A 17,644-nucleotide genomic window follows, 5' to 3' on the forward strand; every position below is an offset into this window, starting at 1 on the left:
AAGTCGTTCCTAAATCCTCCGATTTCCTCTTCTTACTAGCAGGAACCAATCTCGCTCGATGGTCGCTGTGTCTGCGGAGTAGTACTCACACATTAGAATAAGAACGGCGTTGCATTGCACTTTTGGAACTACCTTTCTGATAGGAGTATCAGAAAGTTACGCTGGAATTATGCGGAAGTAAAAAAGGCAATATCATTCATGTTGTTGACAGAACAACATTTGTATTTTTCCACACGTACGTGTTTTTGATTATATACAATGCACATGCGCAGCAGCCTGTTTCTTGAAATGTGAATAATCTTCACAATCTCGGTGCAGCAGTCCTCACTACTGCTCTTATGTCATGCTCCAAAAACGTGGTGGCGTGTGCAAATTTCTGATAAGTACTAAGAACTCCTGATATGGTCATAACGCCGTACTGAGCTGAATTGTGGGAGCTTGTCACGTGGGCCTGAAAGCTCCTATATAAACGCATGCACCCCGAGATGGTTCCTTTGTTGAACTTGCACGTTGCCTGTTCGTCGATCACTACTCGCAACAGCCATCCTATTCTTCATGTCCTACTTCGCGGTGGAGAGAGTTATCGCCGAAACGGTGAGTAAGGTTTCATGTTATTTTATACTAGTGTATAATAGGACAGGACAAATTCTAATTTCTTTTTATATGCTATATTATAATGTACCGCAGATGTTGGTTTTAGGTTTTAAGGCCAGCTTTCGATTAATGCTCATATCCACCTATTTCCGGCTAGTAATTTCAACGTCGTTGAAATTTTAGTTTCATCGCATAGCCATGCTCTGTCTTTTGTGTTCGTAAAAACTTGGATGACGCTTAAGCTTCGCCTTTAAGAGTGGAACGCGATAGCGTTATCGGGTCCCGTTCGCATCGCCTTCTCATTCGCTTCTCATGCTCTTGAGTCACGCAACAACATAGTGCTCATGACACAACAGTCCTCGTTCCCAAGCCGTGCAAGCGTGCGTTGCGTGGCCTAGTCAGTACCAGTGTTGCGGAATGGGCACCCCCATTCCATTCAAATTCCATTCCTGGGAATTAGAGTTTTCGATAATTCCATTCCTTTCAACTCCTAGGAATGGGGACACTGAGCCCATTCCCACTCCTGGAATGGCTGAGTCGCTCCATTCCATTCCTCCAATTCCTAAACGTTAAAAGTGTCACTTGACAGCTGCATTATGTTGCTGGGTTGGGCAGAAATACTCAGAAATGTATTTGGAAATACAAATACTGGGATAGATGAAAATAGTTGCTAAGATACTGATACTCAAGTCTCAAATATATCTATAAAAATGTATCGTGATACCTATCGGAAATACATTTTAAAAAGAGGCAAAAAGTATTTGGAAATACAAATACAAGAATATATTTTAGGGAAGGCAGAAATATAAATACTGATAATACAATACATTTTTCAAATTTCTTTGAGACTCCAACTGAGGTGAGGCTTAAAGTTGAAAGTGGAAGTTTCTTTTTTTTTTTTTTGTCTTGAAATTACTTTTCCGCAGGCTTGGCATTTCGCCTTGAAGGTAGTGGTTCCGGACGAAGAGTCCTAAATGGGTTTATAAAACGTTCCACCAAGGATTGACCGCGGTCCCTTCCCTGGCTTCCTGTCTGACTGACCAGTGGTGCGAAAAGACTTCGACCTCTAAAATAAATTCCATCATAACATCACCACCTCCCCGTCCAATAAGGGCGCCCCTGTCAGCACTGACCACATGACGTCACGGTGGGATGAACTAGTATTCTTGAATCTGTAGGTGTTGCCTTGAACATGGAACTTTACCCACGCTGCTGTATGAAAGGACAATACATACTTTCGTTGTAGCTGACCTCCGTGAAGACCATGCAGGCAGTTGCATTTGGAATTTTCGAGAAAAGTGGACCACCTGAAGCATCCTGAAGCACATGTATTATCTTCTGTTACGGTTCAAAAATCGATACGGTGGCATCCCTGTTGTGACGCATACATGGGTAAATTACTTTCAAAATGTAATTTAATTACAATTACAATTACTTAGCTCCAAAAGTAGTTTAACTACAATTACAATTACTACTACGCGAAAGTAGTTCATTGCAATTACAAATTACTTTTCAAAAGTAATGCAATTACTTTACAATTACTTATTCCTGAGAGTTACCCCCCACATTGGGCCATATAACTGTAAACGACTTATATGGCCGCTGTATAAATGTCACGCATTGTACTTTCCTTTTATGAAATTTGTTAAATGGATTATAGAACTTAATAGTTTGGAGTAATGAACTCCTGCGTTCATATACTCTCAAAACATAAAAAATGGCGACAAAATTCACAGGTGCGAAGTGAATCTCCTTGGAGCTTATGCAAATGGTATCCAGGTCAAACCAAGAAAAAATAAACTTAAAAATAACACAAGGAAACAAATATGCAACAGTACTGGTATCATAAAACTCACGTAAAAATGGCTAATAAGAGAAACTTGTAAACGACGTCAAACATTTAAAGGATACGACAACTTACGAAAACATTTCAGCCACGATGATTCGCTTCCCCTCCCTGTCTGTGCACTCGAAACATGCCGGATTTGGGTAACCGTAGCACACGAACTGTGGTCGCTTTCACAAAACTAGTGTCACAATAGCAGCAACTCTATTGCCAGGGATTCTGGGTTAATTCAGTGCACGGTAACACCCAAAAAGCTCCTGAGATAAATAATAAATTTAGGATCGTCATGTAGCTAATCATTAGGATAGCAATGATTGTATCGATGTTATGCATCTCATAAAGAAGATCGATTTGAATTTAGCATGGCAAGAACAACCTCGAAAAATTCATGATACACTGCAAACGACTTTATTTTCGCGAATTTCGCGAATCGCCTACAATTCGCGAAAAAAAAAAGTAAACACATTGGAATCTATATCGCGACCGCCCCGCGTCGCGAAAATTAGAATCCGCGAATTATTCCAAAACTGCGGCCTCTTGGACGCCTCGATTTCACGATTTACTTGGGCGTGTTTCAGCTGGAAGATATAGACGAGCTACTATTATTATTTTTTTTTATAACCGTAAGTATTATTCAAAGTAACAAGAAAGTTGCCTACCTGCAAGTGTTTCCGCAAATTGGAGGTCGCCTTTCGGTTAATTGAATTTGTTTTCAGAAACGGTGCGGAGAGTTTGCTTCTCACGATTATAGTTTTTTACATTGGTGCTAATCTGTTTAGAGAATTTTTCGCAACAAGGCCCCGGCAGCCTTTCCTTTTCCATTGTAGATAAGACTGTTGCAGCTTCTCAATGCAAAGCAGCACTGCGCGCCTCGGGACGGTTCCACAGGCCAAGACTAGAGGACAACGCGTGGAGGGTAACGATAGAGGTGTAAAAACAAAGTGCAAGCCAAGCCCTCTATAAAAAAATAAGCCTTCAACGAACAACAAATGTAAAAACAAGCTCCCTACAGCTAAAGCCGCGGTTTGTAGGTTTTGGAATCTCGTCCAATCAGGCTGACAAACGGTTGAAAGGGTTAGGTAGAGCGAACACTAAATAATGAAGATTTATACAAAAAGTTAGACGAGGATTGGGAGAAGGAAGAGCAGTGTAGCTACAACAGTTGGAAGTAAGGCAGGGTGAGTCGTATTAATGAGACCTGCTGCTTCTTTGCTTCTTCGCCTCGATGTTAGAGTAGCACGACTTACTGTTAGTGGTATCAACATACGAGATAGAGGAGAAGGACGTGAAAAACTCATAAAGAGAATAATTTCATGAACAAAAAAGTTCCAAACTTGACTGAAATATGTAAGCGAATATGCTAGCGGCGAAGACGCGTAAGGAGATCCTCGAACCTCCCCGCCTCGACCGGATGATGTGATCGGAGCCAACCAGCTCGACTTCGACCTCCGATGCCCCCGTGTGGGAATGAGAAATAAGAAAGACCCCTAGAAGCAGGAGCAACAGGAAGCAAACAAGACGAAGAGTCAGATTCAACTACGACAGGAACAAAAACGGACGCGAGTGTAGCCCTCATTTATCAAATTATTTCTCAAATTCTTCATTAAATCGTTTTACAGTCTACAAAATCCTTCATTCCGTTCAATCACAGCCTCTCTTCCCCATCCCTCTTTTCCATATTTTTGAGCAGGTTGGGAGACACTCTCTCCCCTGTCGCTTTGGCTGTGCTGTCGTCTCCGTGGCCAGGGGGGAAAAGCGCCGCCGCCACAAAATCTTGCAAAAGTAATTGTAATTGTGCCTGAAATTTAGCAATTACTGACGCTAGAAAGTAATTAAATTACAATTACAATTCCTTTTAGCCAAAAGTAATTATTACAATTACAAATTACCAGGAAAAGTAATTAAATTACAGTAATTTAATTACTGTAATTGAATTACTACCCAAGTATGTTGTGACGGTCCTTTCTGCCGACTCTCCGCCTCCAACGCATGAATGGCATTCTTCAAGTTTCGCCTAGCATCATTCAAACAGAGACCTCGTGGATTGTGACCTGATATTGCCGGCACAGGTGCGAGCTCTTCGAGAAACAGCGCGCTCGGGACGAGTCGAAAGTGCACGAAGTCTGGGTCCGCTCAGCGAGGCCACGTCTGGCCTCCTTCCTCGGTATCGGATCACCAGAGCAGCAGGTCACGTTCATGTCGGCTGATAACGTACCAGCCGTGCAATATTACAGGCGCAGACAAATTCGGATATGTGTTGAACTTCACTGGTGAAAGGTGCCACCGCCGTCTCCCCCTCCTCCCCTCCCCCCTCTGTTCTTTGCTTTGACACTTGTTTTTTGTATTGCATTTTTTTCTTTTGCGCATAAGTCTGGTAGGGCCTTACGCGGGTTCGCAGTTTCTTGCTCATTTTATTTCTGAACAACCGACTCCCTGACTGGATCGGTATAGCTGAACGTAAAAAATAAATAAATAAATAAATAAAATATAAAAAACCTGGCCCATTCCATTCCCATTCCATTCCGGGCAAAAGGCATCTAATTCCATTCCCATTCCATTCCCCTCACCGTTGCCGCGCATTCCATTCCCATTCCATTCCGGGGTCGCGAATATGCGGAATCATTCCGGAATCATTCCGACTCCGGAGTGGCAACTCCGCAACACTGGTCAGTACCCTGCCTGGCTCGCCACCGGAACGGTCGTAGGTTTGAATCCCGCCCGGAATTCTTCAATTTTTTTCTTTAAGGCGAATGAAGGACTTTATAAAATGAAATTATTTGAGACACGCGGCGACCTTTAATTCGCATTGCATTTCATGTTTTAATCACTTTCATTCCACGCGTGACGTCACGTTTCACGTGAGCTTTGTGGGTTGTTTGAAATTCCCGCGCGAGGTCATGTGCTGTGACGTCATACCCTATCGAACAATCCTGGATTTTCCCGTCACGCCACCGACGCCGGCTTTTCTGCGACACGAGCTCGTTAACGCTCTCGCATTAAAAGCCCGTATTTCGCGTGCGTGTTCACCGTGGTTCGGCTCTTTGTAAGAGTGAAGAGGGTAACACAAATAAATGGAGCACAAATAAAACGAGCCAACTTTAATGGTACCACGTTCACTGGAAGATGAAGTGAAAAATATATCAGAAGTCTTAGGAGCATATCAGATAAAAAAAAAAAAAGATGTTCCTGATAATTTTGTTAGCCAGCTCTTGCGCTCTATCTCCGCAAGAAAAGATTGATTTTATCGACACGTGACGTGACCAACAATGACGCTTGCGTCGTTGTTGGTCACATTGCGAATATTTGTGGCATTTGCTGTCTCTGTCTTTCTTCAGTCAAGTTCCGTTGTTTGTTCAGCGCTTGCCCTATTCGCCTCTCTTCAGCTTTATTTCTTTTATGCGATGTTGTAATTTTTACAAATATGCACAACCAACTCGCCTGCATCGCTTCTTTAATTCTAGGGCAGTTTCAATGCCGGTCGCACAACCACTTTGTAATTGTCACTCTTAGTTACGTCATCGCGTGATCTGGTTACATGATCACATGACCTACAGAAAATAATTGCCATAAACACCTAGGCAGAAGTGCAGAGGTCTCTGGCGGCACCAGAAGACCAGGAAACCAAGCAATAGGCTCTCTACGACAAACAAATAGTTAAATTGAGTCAATTGCGATTTCATGGGGAAAGAGTAAATATACCGTGGTACTGTTCTAAAGTCGGTAAACGCAGAATGCGTTGAGTGTCTTAGCCTTTCATGGAAATTCCAGAAAAACGAAAGCCAAGCAAGTATCAAATCCCCAAAAGTAAAACAGCTCAGAAAGCCACAGAAATCCGACGGGAGAAACAGGCTGACAAACACAAAGCGTTCTGCATCTATCGACTGTATACGTAGTATTAAGGACCATAGAAATTTCCATCTTCTCCACGAGTACACAAGGAAAACACCAAACATCTGGCTTTATTCAGTGTTTGGACAAAGCCAAATGTAGGAACAGAGTGACAATAAAATATCACGAAAAGCCAACGTTTATTATACAATGCAATTCTGCATTTAACAGTTCGATCGACAGAATAAATTGGAGCCTCAGGATTTTATTCAAGGTCACTTTTTGTTACATTATGTGCTGTGATTATAACGAACTTTCCACTGACCTGCCCACATGAATCCAGTTTTATATATTATCTCATTAGACTGCAGAGAGTGTTAACGTTTGGCGTCCGGGTGATTGTACACTTTTATAATCAAGGTTGCACTTTATTTTGCAGAGAAAGGGGTACCTCCTCAAGTGGACAGCACCTTTGAACCAAGTGGAACTGCACCTTTGAACCACGTCGAAACCTGACTGCTCGCTGCTTGGCAAGCTTCGAGACGCCGTCGAGACCCACAGATGCTCGCCTCGAAGCAGCGCGGGACAGTTTCGTCCTCGCCATTCGCCAGAAACTGAGCAACACGAAGACATCCAGTGGTCTGGTTAAGGTTCCTTTTGAACTCGACGTATTTCGCTGGGTGTTTGCTAGCAAGGGTGAAAGCCTTGGGAAGGGCTGGTCTCTTTATAGTCACGAGTCTGACTTTGAACGGCTTAATTTGCCGGATGGATGGAGGGAAGTGTTCCGTAAGTCGGGTGAAGGTGCTCAGATTGCTTTACCTATAAGGATGAAGCCAGTATTGCGTTTTTCACGCAAACTTCAAGGAAGTGACGGCGAGGTTCTCTCGTACCCCCATGAAAAAGTGCATATTTACATTTCCACGCAGGCGCGAACTCGAAAGAGTCTTGATGTATGAACCGCTTAACATATTTCCTCGTGAAGAGAGCCAGTTATGGACATACTTCGAGAGAGTGTAGCGGTCACATTTGTGGGGGCGAGCGTATTGCTCAAGTGCAAACTTGAGGCAGTTGTTAGAGCATTAACCTGCGAGCCCAATCTCGGGATTAGTTCTATAATCCAAAGCTATGTAAGAGTCGCCAACGAAGGACAAATCAATGAGAAATTTCTCTCACAGTACCGAAGAACACTATCCACGGTCCGCAAGTTAAAGGGCAGAAAAAGGTATAGTTTTCTTTCAAGGGACACGACATTTCAAGTCGACCTTTCCGAATTAGTTGGTGAAGCATTCTTCGCAAGCTCTGGAGAGCTAGGTAGTGGCAGCCAAGGCAGCAGCACTCCCCATCACGACAGGTTCGAGCAAATTTCAACCATTCATCTGGACAATGAATCGGAGAGTACGACTCAAGTCGTTGGGAGTTCTCCGCCTGTTCAGACCTGTCTTGCTCTAAGCGGCCTTGAACGGAAAAACGTGGAACTACGTAGCACAGTTTCCAGTTTGGAAAGCGAGGTGGCCCAGCTAAAGGAAGCGCTGAGAAAACAAGACCAAAATACTGTTAATTTTGGTAACTATACACACAGTGGCGCTCTTATTGGCCAAGGCAGCCGTAGGAATGACTACCGGCTTCTTTCCAAACTTTCGTCACAGCTTTACGACCAGTCAGAAGCCTTGGTTTTACAGTACGGAGTACACCTGAGCTCTGTGCTTGTTCAAGACAACCATGAACAGTTGCATGAACTGAATTACGAGGACGACAGCGTTACAAAAAATGTGTGTAGAAGTCTACCACATTCCTCGTTCTTCGAGATGTCCAACGCAGAGAAAAAGCGTATTGAGGATTTAGTGTATGTTCTAGATGAACACACAGTAAGCAACACTGCGTGGAATGAACTGAAACGAGTTCTTCCTAGTCTTCCTACATTAAAAACAATCTCCGAGTGCAGAGACTATCTGGACGAAGAGTTTCAACTTTCCCGGACACCTGGAACTGCACCTGGGGCCCAAGTGTCCTTCAAGCGGGAGCTTTGTCGGTACATTAAGTCCGCTGCCGAGAAGTCCCATGCCAACTTAGAAGAATTCTGTAGATCTAATCCTTCGGTTATCGTTAAAATCGAAGGGGACGGATGCAACGTGACAAGAAAGGGCACGTGGACCACGCTAAGCTTTTCAACACCAGATGGCGATGACAGGCACAGCCCAAAGAATCACCGCCTTCTTGGTATTATTCAGACAAAAGAAAACTACTTCGCCCTTCGAGAAGGATTTGGAGAAATTATCAAAGAAGTCAATGATGTGTCCGCGCAGAGAGGTATTCTTGTAGACGACAAATTCGTGTCCGTGGATCTCTGCTTCGGTGCGGATCTGAAGTTTATTTTGCTTCTCCAAGGCATGCAGTCGGCGGCTTCATCCCATCCGTGTCCAATCTGCAAGGCCAGTAAGGAAGAACGCTCAAATCCCAGCATCCCATCAGGCTTTTTTAATTCATCTGCGATGACTCGTACCCTAGATGGAATGAAAAAAGACTGCGACAATATGACAAACTCTGTTCGTTATCCGCCGCTGCTCATGATAGAACCCTCCCGTGTGGTACCTGACATCATGCACATGGGAATGAGAATAGTTGATAGGCTTGTTGAGAACCTCATTCTTGAAATGCAAGACAAAGATTATTCAATGAAAGTATGCAACACATCAGCGAAAGAGGACCATGTGGCTAAGCTTATTGCGATTATCCACGATTGTGGCGTCAGCATCCATCTTTTTAGAGCGCAGCTCTTAGGGGCCCGTTTCCGGCTTGAGCGGCGTCGCCGTCGCCGTCGCCGTCGCCGTCGGCGTAACCGCGCGTTGCATCATGGGAAATATCCCATAATGCACCGCGCGAGCCCCCCACCCGGGTCACGTGACTTCGTGGGGAGGCACGTGACCCCCCCGAGGTCACGTGACCCCCCGAAGTCACGTGACTCCCCTGAGGTCACGTGACCCCCTCCTTGAGGTCACGTGACTCCCCTGAGGTCACGTGACCCCCTCCTCGAGGTCACGTGACCCCCCGAGGTCACGTGACCCCCGCCGATGTCGCGTGACCCCCCGATGACGTCATCGACACTGATGACGTCCCCGGCATCCACATCGTCATCGTCATCATCAGTGATGACGATGAAGATGCGGATGCCGGTGACGTCATAAGTGATGATGACGATGACGATGTGGATGCTGGTGACGTCATCAGTGATGATGACGATGACGATGTGGATGCCGGTGACGTCATCAGTGATGATGACATCAATGATGATGACGTCATCAGTGACGATGACGATGTGGATGCCGGTGACGTCATCAGTGATGATGACGATGTGGATGCCGGTGACGTCATCAGTGATGACGTCATCAGTGATGATGACGATGACGATGCGGATGCCGGTGACGTCATCAGTGATGATGACGATGTGGATGCCGGTGACGTCATCGGTGATGATGACGATGACGATGTGGATGCCGGTGACGTTACCGACATCCGCAGCGTCATCGTCATCATCACTGATGACGAAATCAGTGACGTCATTGATGTCGTCACCGGCATCCGCATCGTCATCGTCATCATCACTGATGACGTCGTCAGCGACGTCACTGATGACGTCACCGACATTCGCATCGTCATCGTCATCATCACTGGTGAAGTCATCAGTGACGTCACTAATGACGTCATCAGTGACGTCAGTGATGACATCATCGGCATTGGGGGTCAGGTGACCCCCCAAGGTCACGTAACCCCCCCCCCTGGTTAGTCTAACCCCCCCCCAGCGCCCTTCCCTCCTCCTCCTCAAGAGCTGCGCTCCAATTCGGCGTTACAGGGAGTTGTAAGCGGCTTTCACTTTTTTCTTCAAATGATTCGAAACATCAGGGGAGGAGCTTCAGTTCGCTGACAGGAACTGACGTTGACGTACTGCTAGAAAAGCTGCCTGGTCGTCTTCGAGATGTCCTTCATCACGACACAGCCGAAGATGTTGTTTTGCTCTGGAACATCTTAAGAGAAGTACTTAATGTTTACAAGAATGATACATCGGGCTCTGACGTCTCGGCGCGAACAAAACTTTTTCTCGACGTATTCGTGCGGCTGGGCGCAAACCGCAAAGGATATGGTCGAGACCGTGTGACTCCCTACATTCACATATTTTGTGCGCACTCGGCGCAAAAGCATGTACAACTGCACTGCCTGGGCCATTATTCCAGTCAGGGGCTTGAGAAGAAGAACGACACGCTGAAAAAACTGCACCACACTAAAACTAACAAGTGGGACGCCGCATGGGACGTCTTAAAAATAGTGAAGCGGGGAGAATTGCAGACTCAAAGGCCGCCAGTAAGAAACTACACAAAAAGATCTCGCGAGTACTGGTCTCTGGGCGGTATTCAAGAAAGTCGAAAGAAAAGACCACGTAGGAGCGTTGTTCCGCGAAATGACAATCCTAGTGGGACTTTGAATCTAGATGCGATGCGCCCCGGTGAAATTAGAACAGAGTTGGCACATCGTGGTATAAATACATCAACCAGGGACTTCCAGAAATTAAAACAAATGCTCAGGGACTCTGAGCGCTGATCAACCGCTATCTGTGATGCGGTTTTGTGACTGGAATGAGTAGTCTGTTGCCAAAATAACCTACTCGACTATTATTCCTACGTTCAGAAAACAAAGCCGGGCAATCCTCTTGTAGCGTAGGAACTCGCTTGTTGCAGAGATCTTAATTGTGTTTGCTATTTTTATCTTGCGTTCATAGTCTTGTGATTTCTACGAGCGGTCATACGTTCTCGTAGGTATCTTTGTTTCTAGTTCATCACTCGTTTCGTGACGTATAATGCAAGTGTTGATCAGTGAGAGTGTATCATCCTTTTCTTATTTTTAACACACGGACGGCCTTTTCACGATGCTGGGACTGTGCGTAGCACTGAAACTGACGCGTGATATTGTAGATTACAGTGTGTATATATATGACGCGACAAGCTAGATTTGAAACGTGGGTGACTGGCTTTTTTTTTTTATGAATTTATGAAAAAGTGCTAAATTTTATTTTGACTTCACTTGTCGCAATCTACATGTTTCTGTTGCGTCAGTGGGTTGTACAAACTTTAATAGCACGTAACGACAAAAAATTCGAGCCTGTGTTCCTTTGCAGCAGACAGAACAGTCTGTTTCTTTTTTTTTTTTTTGCTATTGTAGTAGAACACACCTGAACGCTATACCTGAATGCGTTAATGTATACATGCACGCGTCTTCATAAGCTTCGCAGCATGGAACTTTTTTGTGATACTGCTATTTTTCCTTGTTCTGCAGTACGTCAGAGAGCTTCTCGTACGGTTCGAGCTTTTAGCCTTGATCAAAAATATTGCGTAAGCTTTGTTCACTCTACAGCTTTGTTGTTTTCTTCTGTCCTCGTATGATGTACTCATTGGGTACTATGCTCCCTTTCACCGTAAAATTAACGGATCGGACGCTAGGAACCATCCAGCCATCCAGCGCTGAGAGTACACCGTACCTTTAACCTCAGTGTCCCCACCAGAAGCTCACTTGATAATCACTTAATTCTGGATGGGCTGAGATGGTCCGCAGCGTCCACTGCTGTTCATTTGGGGTGCAAGGAAGCATAGAACACTTAGGCTAACTGATGACTCGGGTGTGTTGAAAGCATTTTGGTTGTGAGCCTGGGTACGTGAGGTATATCGGACCCTGTATTCCCTTTTTTTCAATCGCTAGTAATAGACCGATCTCACCAGCCAGCTTGACTACGCCACCGCTGCCGCAATGCATCGAGGGAACTTTAGTCTTTCTGCACGTGCGACAACCCCGCTGGAGCTTTGCGCGAGGGAAGCACGAGACGGCACGTGCACTCGCACGCACGGCCGTCTGCCTTCTGTGAACTAAAGTTATGGCGGCGTCACGCATGCGCCGAACGCTTAGTGAAATCGGTCTATTGTGTCAATATAATACCCCTAATTGAATGTAACCATTTATTTATTTTGTACGCAAATGTGATTTTACGGTGTTTCTATGAAGCATAATAAATACTGTTTGGAACTCTTTCGTATTGATTTTTTATCCTTCCGCCACGATGCCTGTAGAGCAGAAGTCATGATGCTGCGGCTCGCAAGCTGCATGCGGCTCGTCACAAACCAAAATTCGCCTCACGTGATCTAGAGACGCCCACATTAAAATGGTTGGGACCAAGCATTGAGCTTACTCATGAAAACATTACAGCGAGGAACAGGAAAAAAAAAACTGGGCGTATAAAGTTACCGTAGTTTTCGTTGTCGATAAGCATTTCAGAATGCAATTGTCAGACGGGGGCAAATCAGGTGGAAATGTAACCTGGAATTTTATAATTTCACTTTGTGTAGGAACCTTGCCCAAACTTGGTGTGAGAGATACGTAATGCAAAACAGCTGCCTATAATTAAATATCGAGCTCTATGTTTTACGCACCCATACAGTTGAAAAACTAATAAGTCGCATCTAGTGGAATGTATAATATAGATTCTCTGCTTGACGAAAGCGTTTGCTTGAAATAAAATGAAACTAGGCACCGGTTACATTATAAAAGCTTCGCAGTGTGAAACCATAGCTCCTATATTTAGTCAAGCTATAAGTTATAAGGGGAGCCTAATGACAAACGTTGAAAGCATGTAGAGAGGACGATGTTCTCGCAATACCACCCCTTCCCTTCCCTTCTTGCGACTTCCTAAAATATAACAATTTTACTTGCGTCATCAGTTTGGCCACGCCCGCTCTATAGGCTCAACATTCACCGCAACGCCTACAACAGGTACCAAGTCCTCTGGATCTCTTGATTGTCTTTACAATTCTATTTTAAACTTTTAAGATGAAAATGCATTTCCATGGAGCCCCTGCAGTAAAACTCCTGCGCAGGCATAGTACCCGACGAACGTAACATTGCTGGAATATTACCTATATTTAAATAAGGCGACGGTCACTGTATCGACAATTACAGATACAGACAATCACCCTCACGCTTCTGCTGCCGCCGACGCTCTAGACGGGCACGCTGTTGTTCTTCGTCGGTCAGAGAGCAGCTACTCGATTTCCCGACCCGTCGGCCGCTGCGCGTTCGGCGGCTTCCCGTCGCTTTCGCGCCCATTCGCGCTTTTGCTCTCGTTGTCGCTCTTTGAGGGCACCTTCTTCTTCTTCAGAGTGAACTACGCGCGCCTTGCTCATAGCAAGTTCAAAGTGCAACTGCTGATAACGTCGCTAGGGCGATGACTACTGGTGAATATTAGAAGACGACAGCGCAGCACGAGCGACCGCGCTGCCAACAATGGGTCTGTATATTCGTATGGGGAGAAATTCTCGATCTACACGCTCTGTCCGCGCACGCAAAAAATTTCAGAACCTAGCCATATACAGCTTCGCTGTAAAACATTTAACAAAATGATCATGCTAAGAGGCAAGTACAAAATCGTTCAAATGGTGACGGTACATTGAAATTGGTGCTGAGATGTCAAGATAGGGAGGAGCAAAGGCATTATATAATGACTGAATCCGAGAGAGAGGTGAGGTATTACATAGCGAGCGAACGTCAAAACAAACGAATTGTCTTTTTACTCGAAAAGGCAATCTCGAGTCCTCGGCCACATATTTGTGCGAACTTCTCCCCGCCATTTAAATATTATTACCCCAAGGCGAACTGTAGGTAATAAATAAACAAACATAATAATGCCCCAAGGGCGAACTGTAGGTAATAAATAAACAAAAATGAACAATAAACAAATGTATTTCATGCATTTCCTGACTTTCTCACGGAAAGCGTAGCCACAACTTTATTTATTCTTGAGCGCTGAAAACGTCTGCCGCGGAAGAGGTATGTAGCACTAATGTAAAAAGTGATGACATGTGAATAAGCCCAATAGTGACACACAAAAAACAAAGATACAGTTTAGAATATTCCTTCGACGGCAGACGAACGTTTTGTGATAATCGGAATAAACGTGCTTTGATAAGTAAGCCCTTGGGAGCAAGAACACAATGTAAGGGTTACAATAGCTCAACAACAGAAGAAAAAACTCAGTTTGTTGAGTGCCAGCCTGGTGGAAAGAAACTGTTAACCAGTGCACCGCGCGACTTTTTGCGATCTGATATGGTGTCAATTATTGTCGGAAAGATCGTTTGAGTTCTGGATGGCACGAGGAAGTACTGAGGTTTTAAAAGGATGGATGCTGAACGAAATATTCGCTGGAAGCTTTGGCTGGTTTTTACGAAAAGAATCCGGTGGTTCTTAAAAAAAAAATAGAAAGAAAGAGAGGAAGAGAGAGAGAGAGAGAGAGAGACAGAGAGAGGGGGGGGGGGAGCAACGCTATAAAAAAATATCAGGACGGACTTAGCCTTGCCGTTGGAGCTGGCATTGTCCCGCTCGGCAGTGGTTCCAAAAGAGGTGAACTGGACTGACGAAAGTTTTGAAGGAACCGATGAAGTAAGCAAAAGAGCGAGATTAGTCGACGAGTCTGGAGAGGATGAATGAACTTACATTGCCTAAGATCTGACACGCTAATAAATCGAGAATGAGACTATATGGATAGCGCGGTACAGTTTTAGACGGGTTCTGAATGCGTAATTCTGTACGTTTGGTGATATCATTAAGTATTGTAGACTAAGAAAAAGAAGGTGCAAGCTTCCGGAGACTAAATAGACACGGAAGAAACTAAGAAAGAGGAAGGAGAGAGCGCTCGCACTGAAAGAATCGAGATGACGGTCGGGTACAGTTCAACAATACCTCCAAAACAAATAATTCATTATTTCCATCTATTTTAACACAGTTCGCATAATTAAACCGGCTTTTTATTTTTATTGTCACCGTGGAGATCCTTCCTCCATTTACTTAAAAAAGGCTTCTAAATATATTAGGCGTATTCCGGTTTCTGGCGCGGACGTGAGTACTATAAGTATGCTTCTGTGTTTTCGGACAAATTCGATAAAATCGAAAAAATACTTCCGGTAAAATATTTTAATATTTATATTTACCCAAAAAACTCAGATTTTTCAGGACCGCCAACTGCTATGAATCCTACTGGTCTTAATATTTTCCAGGGATCTTCGAACAAGTTTTGCTCTACTTCTCTATATCTAATATTTATTTATTTATTTGAAAAATTGCAGGCCTTTTTCAGGCCCTCGCAGTATCAACTTTCGTTTGTATGATCACAAAGAACTTCCGTTTAGCTTCTATTTTAAAAAAGGGGAATCGTCGAACACGTTTCTCATTGAAAAGGATACTTTTACTAAATTCACAAACTGCTGTTTTCAACCTTTCGTTCACTTCACCGAAAAAGCCGAAAAACTCTGTACGATGAAAGAAAGCTCCAACGAACTCCGAATTAATGGTAAAAAATAAACACTAAACAACACTCCGCGATTTTAAGCAGAAATAAACTCCGAAAACGCAGAATCCTAATTATAAGCTGGATTTCGTATATGTTGGTGCAGCTTTTAGATTTCGTTATAACTTATAGGTAGGGTTCCGTATTTTTATGTATTCTTTTTTAAATTTAAGGGTGTCTTTGGGCGTTCATTTTTTCAAAGTTCTCTGTTTTCGGTATCTATTTCTGGTGTCGACCAGAAATCAGGGTTTATCAGGGCTTACGTCGTAAAAGCTATTGCACATCTATCGCGTTTTTGCAACACACAATGCTATTCGCGCAAGTTATCACTAAGTGGCCCATGTAGAAACAATAATTGCAGCAGAAGAAAGCAGCCTCGCGGAAAAGGGCGGTTTGTTCTCGGGGTCAACAGAAATAAAGCAATTTTTCCAGTTAACCTGGGGTTTCATTTAATTCAAAAATTTCAGTTCGGAGTTTTTCAGTTTTACCAATTTCAAGAAAAATCCCAAGAAAAAAGGAAGCCAGACATCAGCACAGTGAGTGGTCATACCAAAGAGAATATTTCGCTCCTGATGACTTCAGCGGAGGCAGTGTAGCGATACGATGGTTGTGGAGTTCATGGAAGCCTAATTTAGGCAACACAAAATATGGATCCTTTTTGTTGTAGTTTACTCGACACACTCGCCAATCTGCAAACAACTTTCCAAAAATATCGCATATGTATTGTCGGGTAGTTTTTCGAATACTTGTTCGGAATTCTTCCGCAGATCTGACTTTTTTGCTTCCATATCGCTAGATATGAAAACGCGGAATGATAGTGTTATCGACTTCTTGCAACCGGGAGGCGCTGATACGGCGTGCTCGTCCGCTCTTTGCGCCCGTCTTGCGTTTGTTTGCCTCAAAATGCGCTCACAGACTGCTTTTACACTCTCCCCCACCACACGCACACACACGCGCGCGCGCGTTCACACGCGCACGCGCACGCACGGACGCACGCACACACTGACACCCACAAACAACCCGTCTCGTCGAATTAACCACCAACACTGGCGCGGGTTTTACTGCCGCGTCAGCACGCTCTCTGCGTGTTCTTTGTGCTGTCCATCAATTGGTCTTCCCCCTTTCTGTAGTGCTGTTTGAGAAGCTCTGATAACGTAGCTCTATTTTCTATTTTTCACAATTTTATTCATTGCACGCGGAACGCATTTCGGTTTGGCGGGAATTTGCACACGACGTAAAAGTTAAAGGTGAATACGCCACGTGTCGGTAAATAAGTGAACTAGAACAGCTTGTCACAAATTTCTGGCCATGGATTTGCCCCGTGCACGGCGTCTTGTTACGTCTTCAAAATTGCTATTGCAATTCTGGTTATATTTGCCGTTGTCAGTTCGTACGTTAAGCTGTACGCCGTTTTTGAAAAGCGGCAATTAGCTGAAATACTGGTTGTCCGCTGTCTTCCGTTAATTTATTTTGCTCGAACGCTGAAACTAGACTTTAAAGGTGATACCTATCTCCATAAGCCTTGAATGCATAGCAAACGCACAATTTTATTTGCAATACGAGGACGTTAAAATGTTTTCTTGTCCCTAGAAAAAATGTATATGCACAAAATTATTTTAACGTACCTTAGAGGCACTCAATATAATTACCAAGTTTGTCGTTATTTTCAACGTCTGTGATTGCTGCTAATTTGTATTCCAATCAACTTGTCTGAGACCGACACTAGTTACAGATACTCTTTTCTTTCCCATGTGTGATCTGACGCGCATTCATCAAATATGGCTGCGACAGGCGATGTTTTCTTATCTGCTCTCACAACATCAATAGAACCTCTTTCAGCGGAGCCATAATTTTAAAGAGTTTGTTCATACCATAAATTGTTTCGGAGCCTCCAGTGGTTCGGCGGCGTTTGATTTGATCTGCAGTTTTTATCCGAATAACGTTTCTGAAACTTCGTGATTTGTTTGGTTTCATAACTGGATAATCAAAGGAAGTTTGCACAC

At 44.1% G+C, this 17,644-nt stretch overlaps 1 protein-coding gene across 1 annotated transcript; it reads left to right on the forward strand.

Moving 5' to 3' along the window:
- The first annotated feature begins 8,865 nt into the window (after positions 1 to 8,865).
- On the forward strand, positions 8,866 to 10,858 carry LOC120849251. Its single transcript, XM_040221443.3, has 2 exons — positions 8,866 to 9,024; positions 10,136 to 10,858. The coding sequence occupies exons 1-2, from the start codon at positions 8,866 to 8,868 to the stop codon at positions 10,856 to 10,858; spliced, it is 882 nt and encodes a 293-aa protein (XP_040077377.1).
- Positions 10,859 to 17,644: the final 6,786 nt, after the last annotated feature.

This window comes from Ixodes scapularis, unplaced genomic scaffold, assembly GCF_016920785.2.
Source record: "Ixodes scapularis isolate PalLabHiFi unplaced genomic scaffold, ASM1692078v2 PGA_scaffold11__112_contigs__length_91849675, whole genome shotgun sequence".
Taxonomy (NCBI): Eukaryota; Metazoa; Arthropoda; class Arachnida; order Ixodida; family Ixodidae; genus Ixodes; species Ixodes scapularis.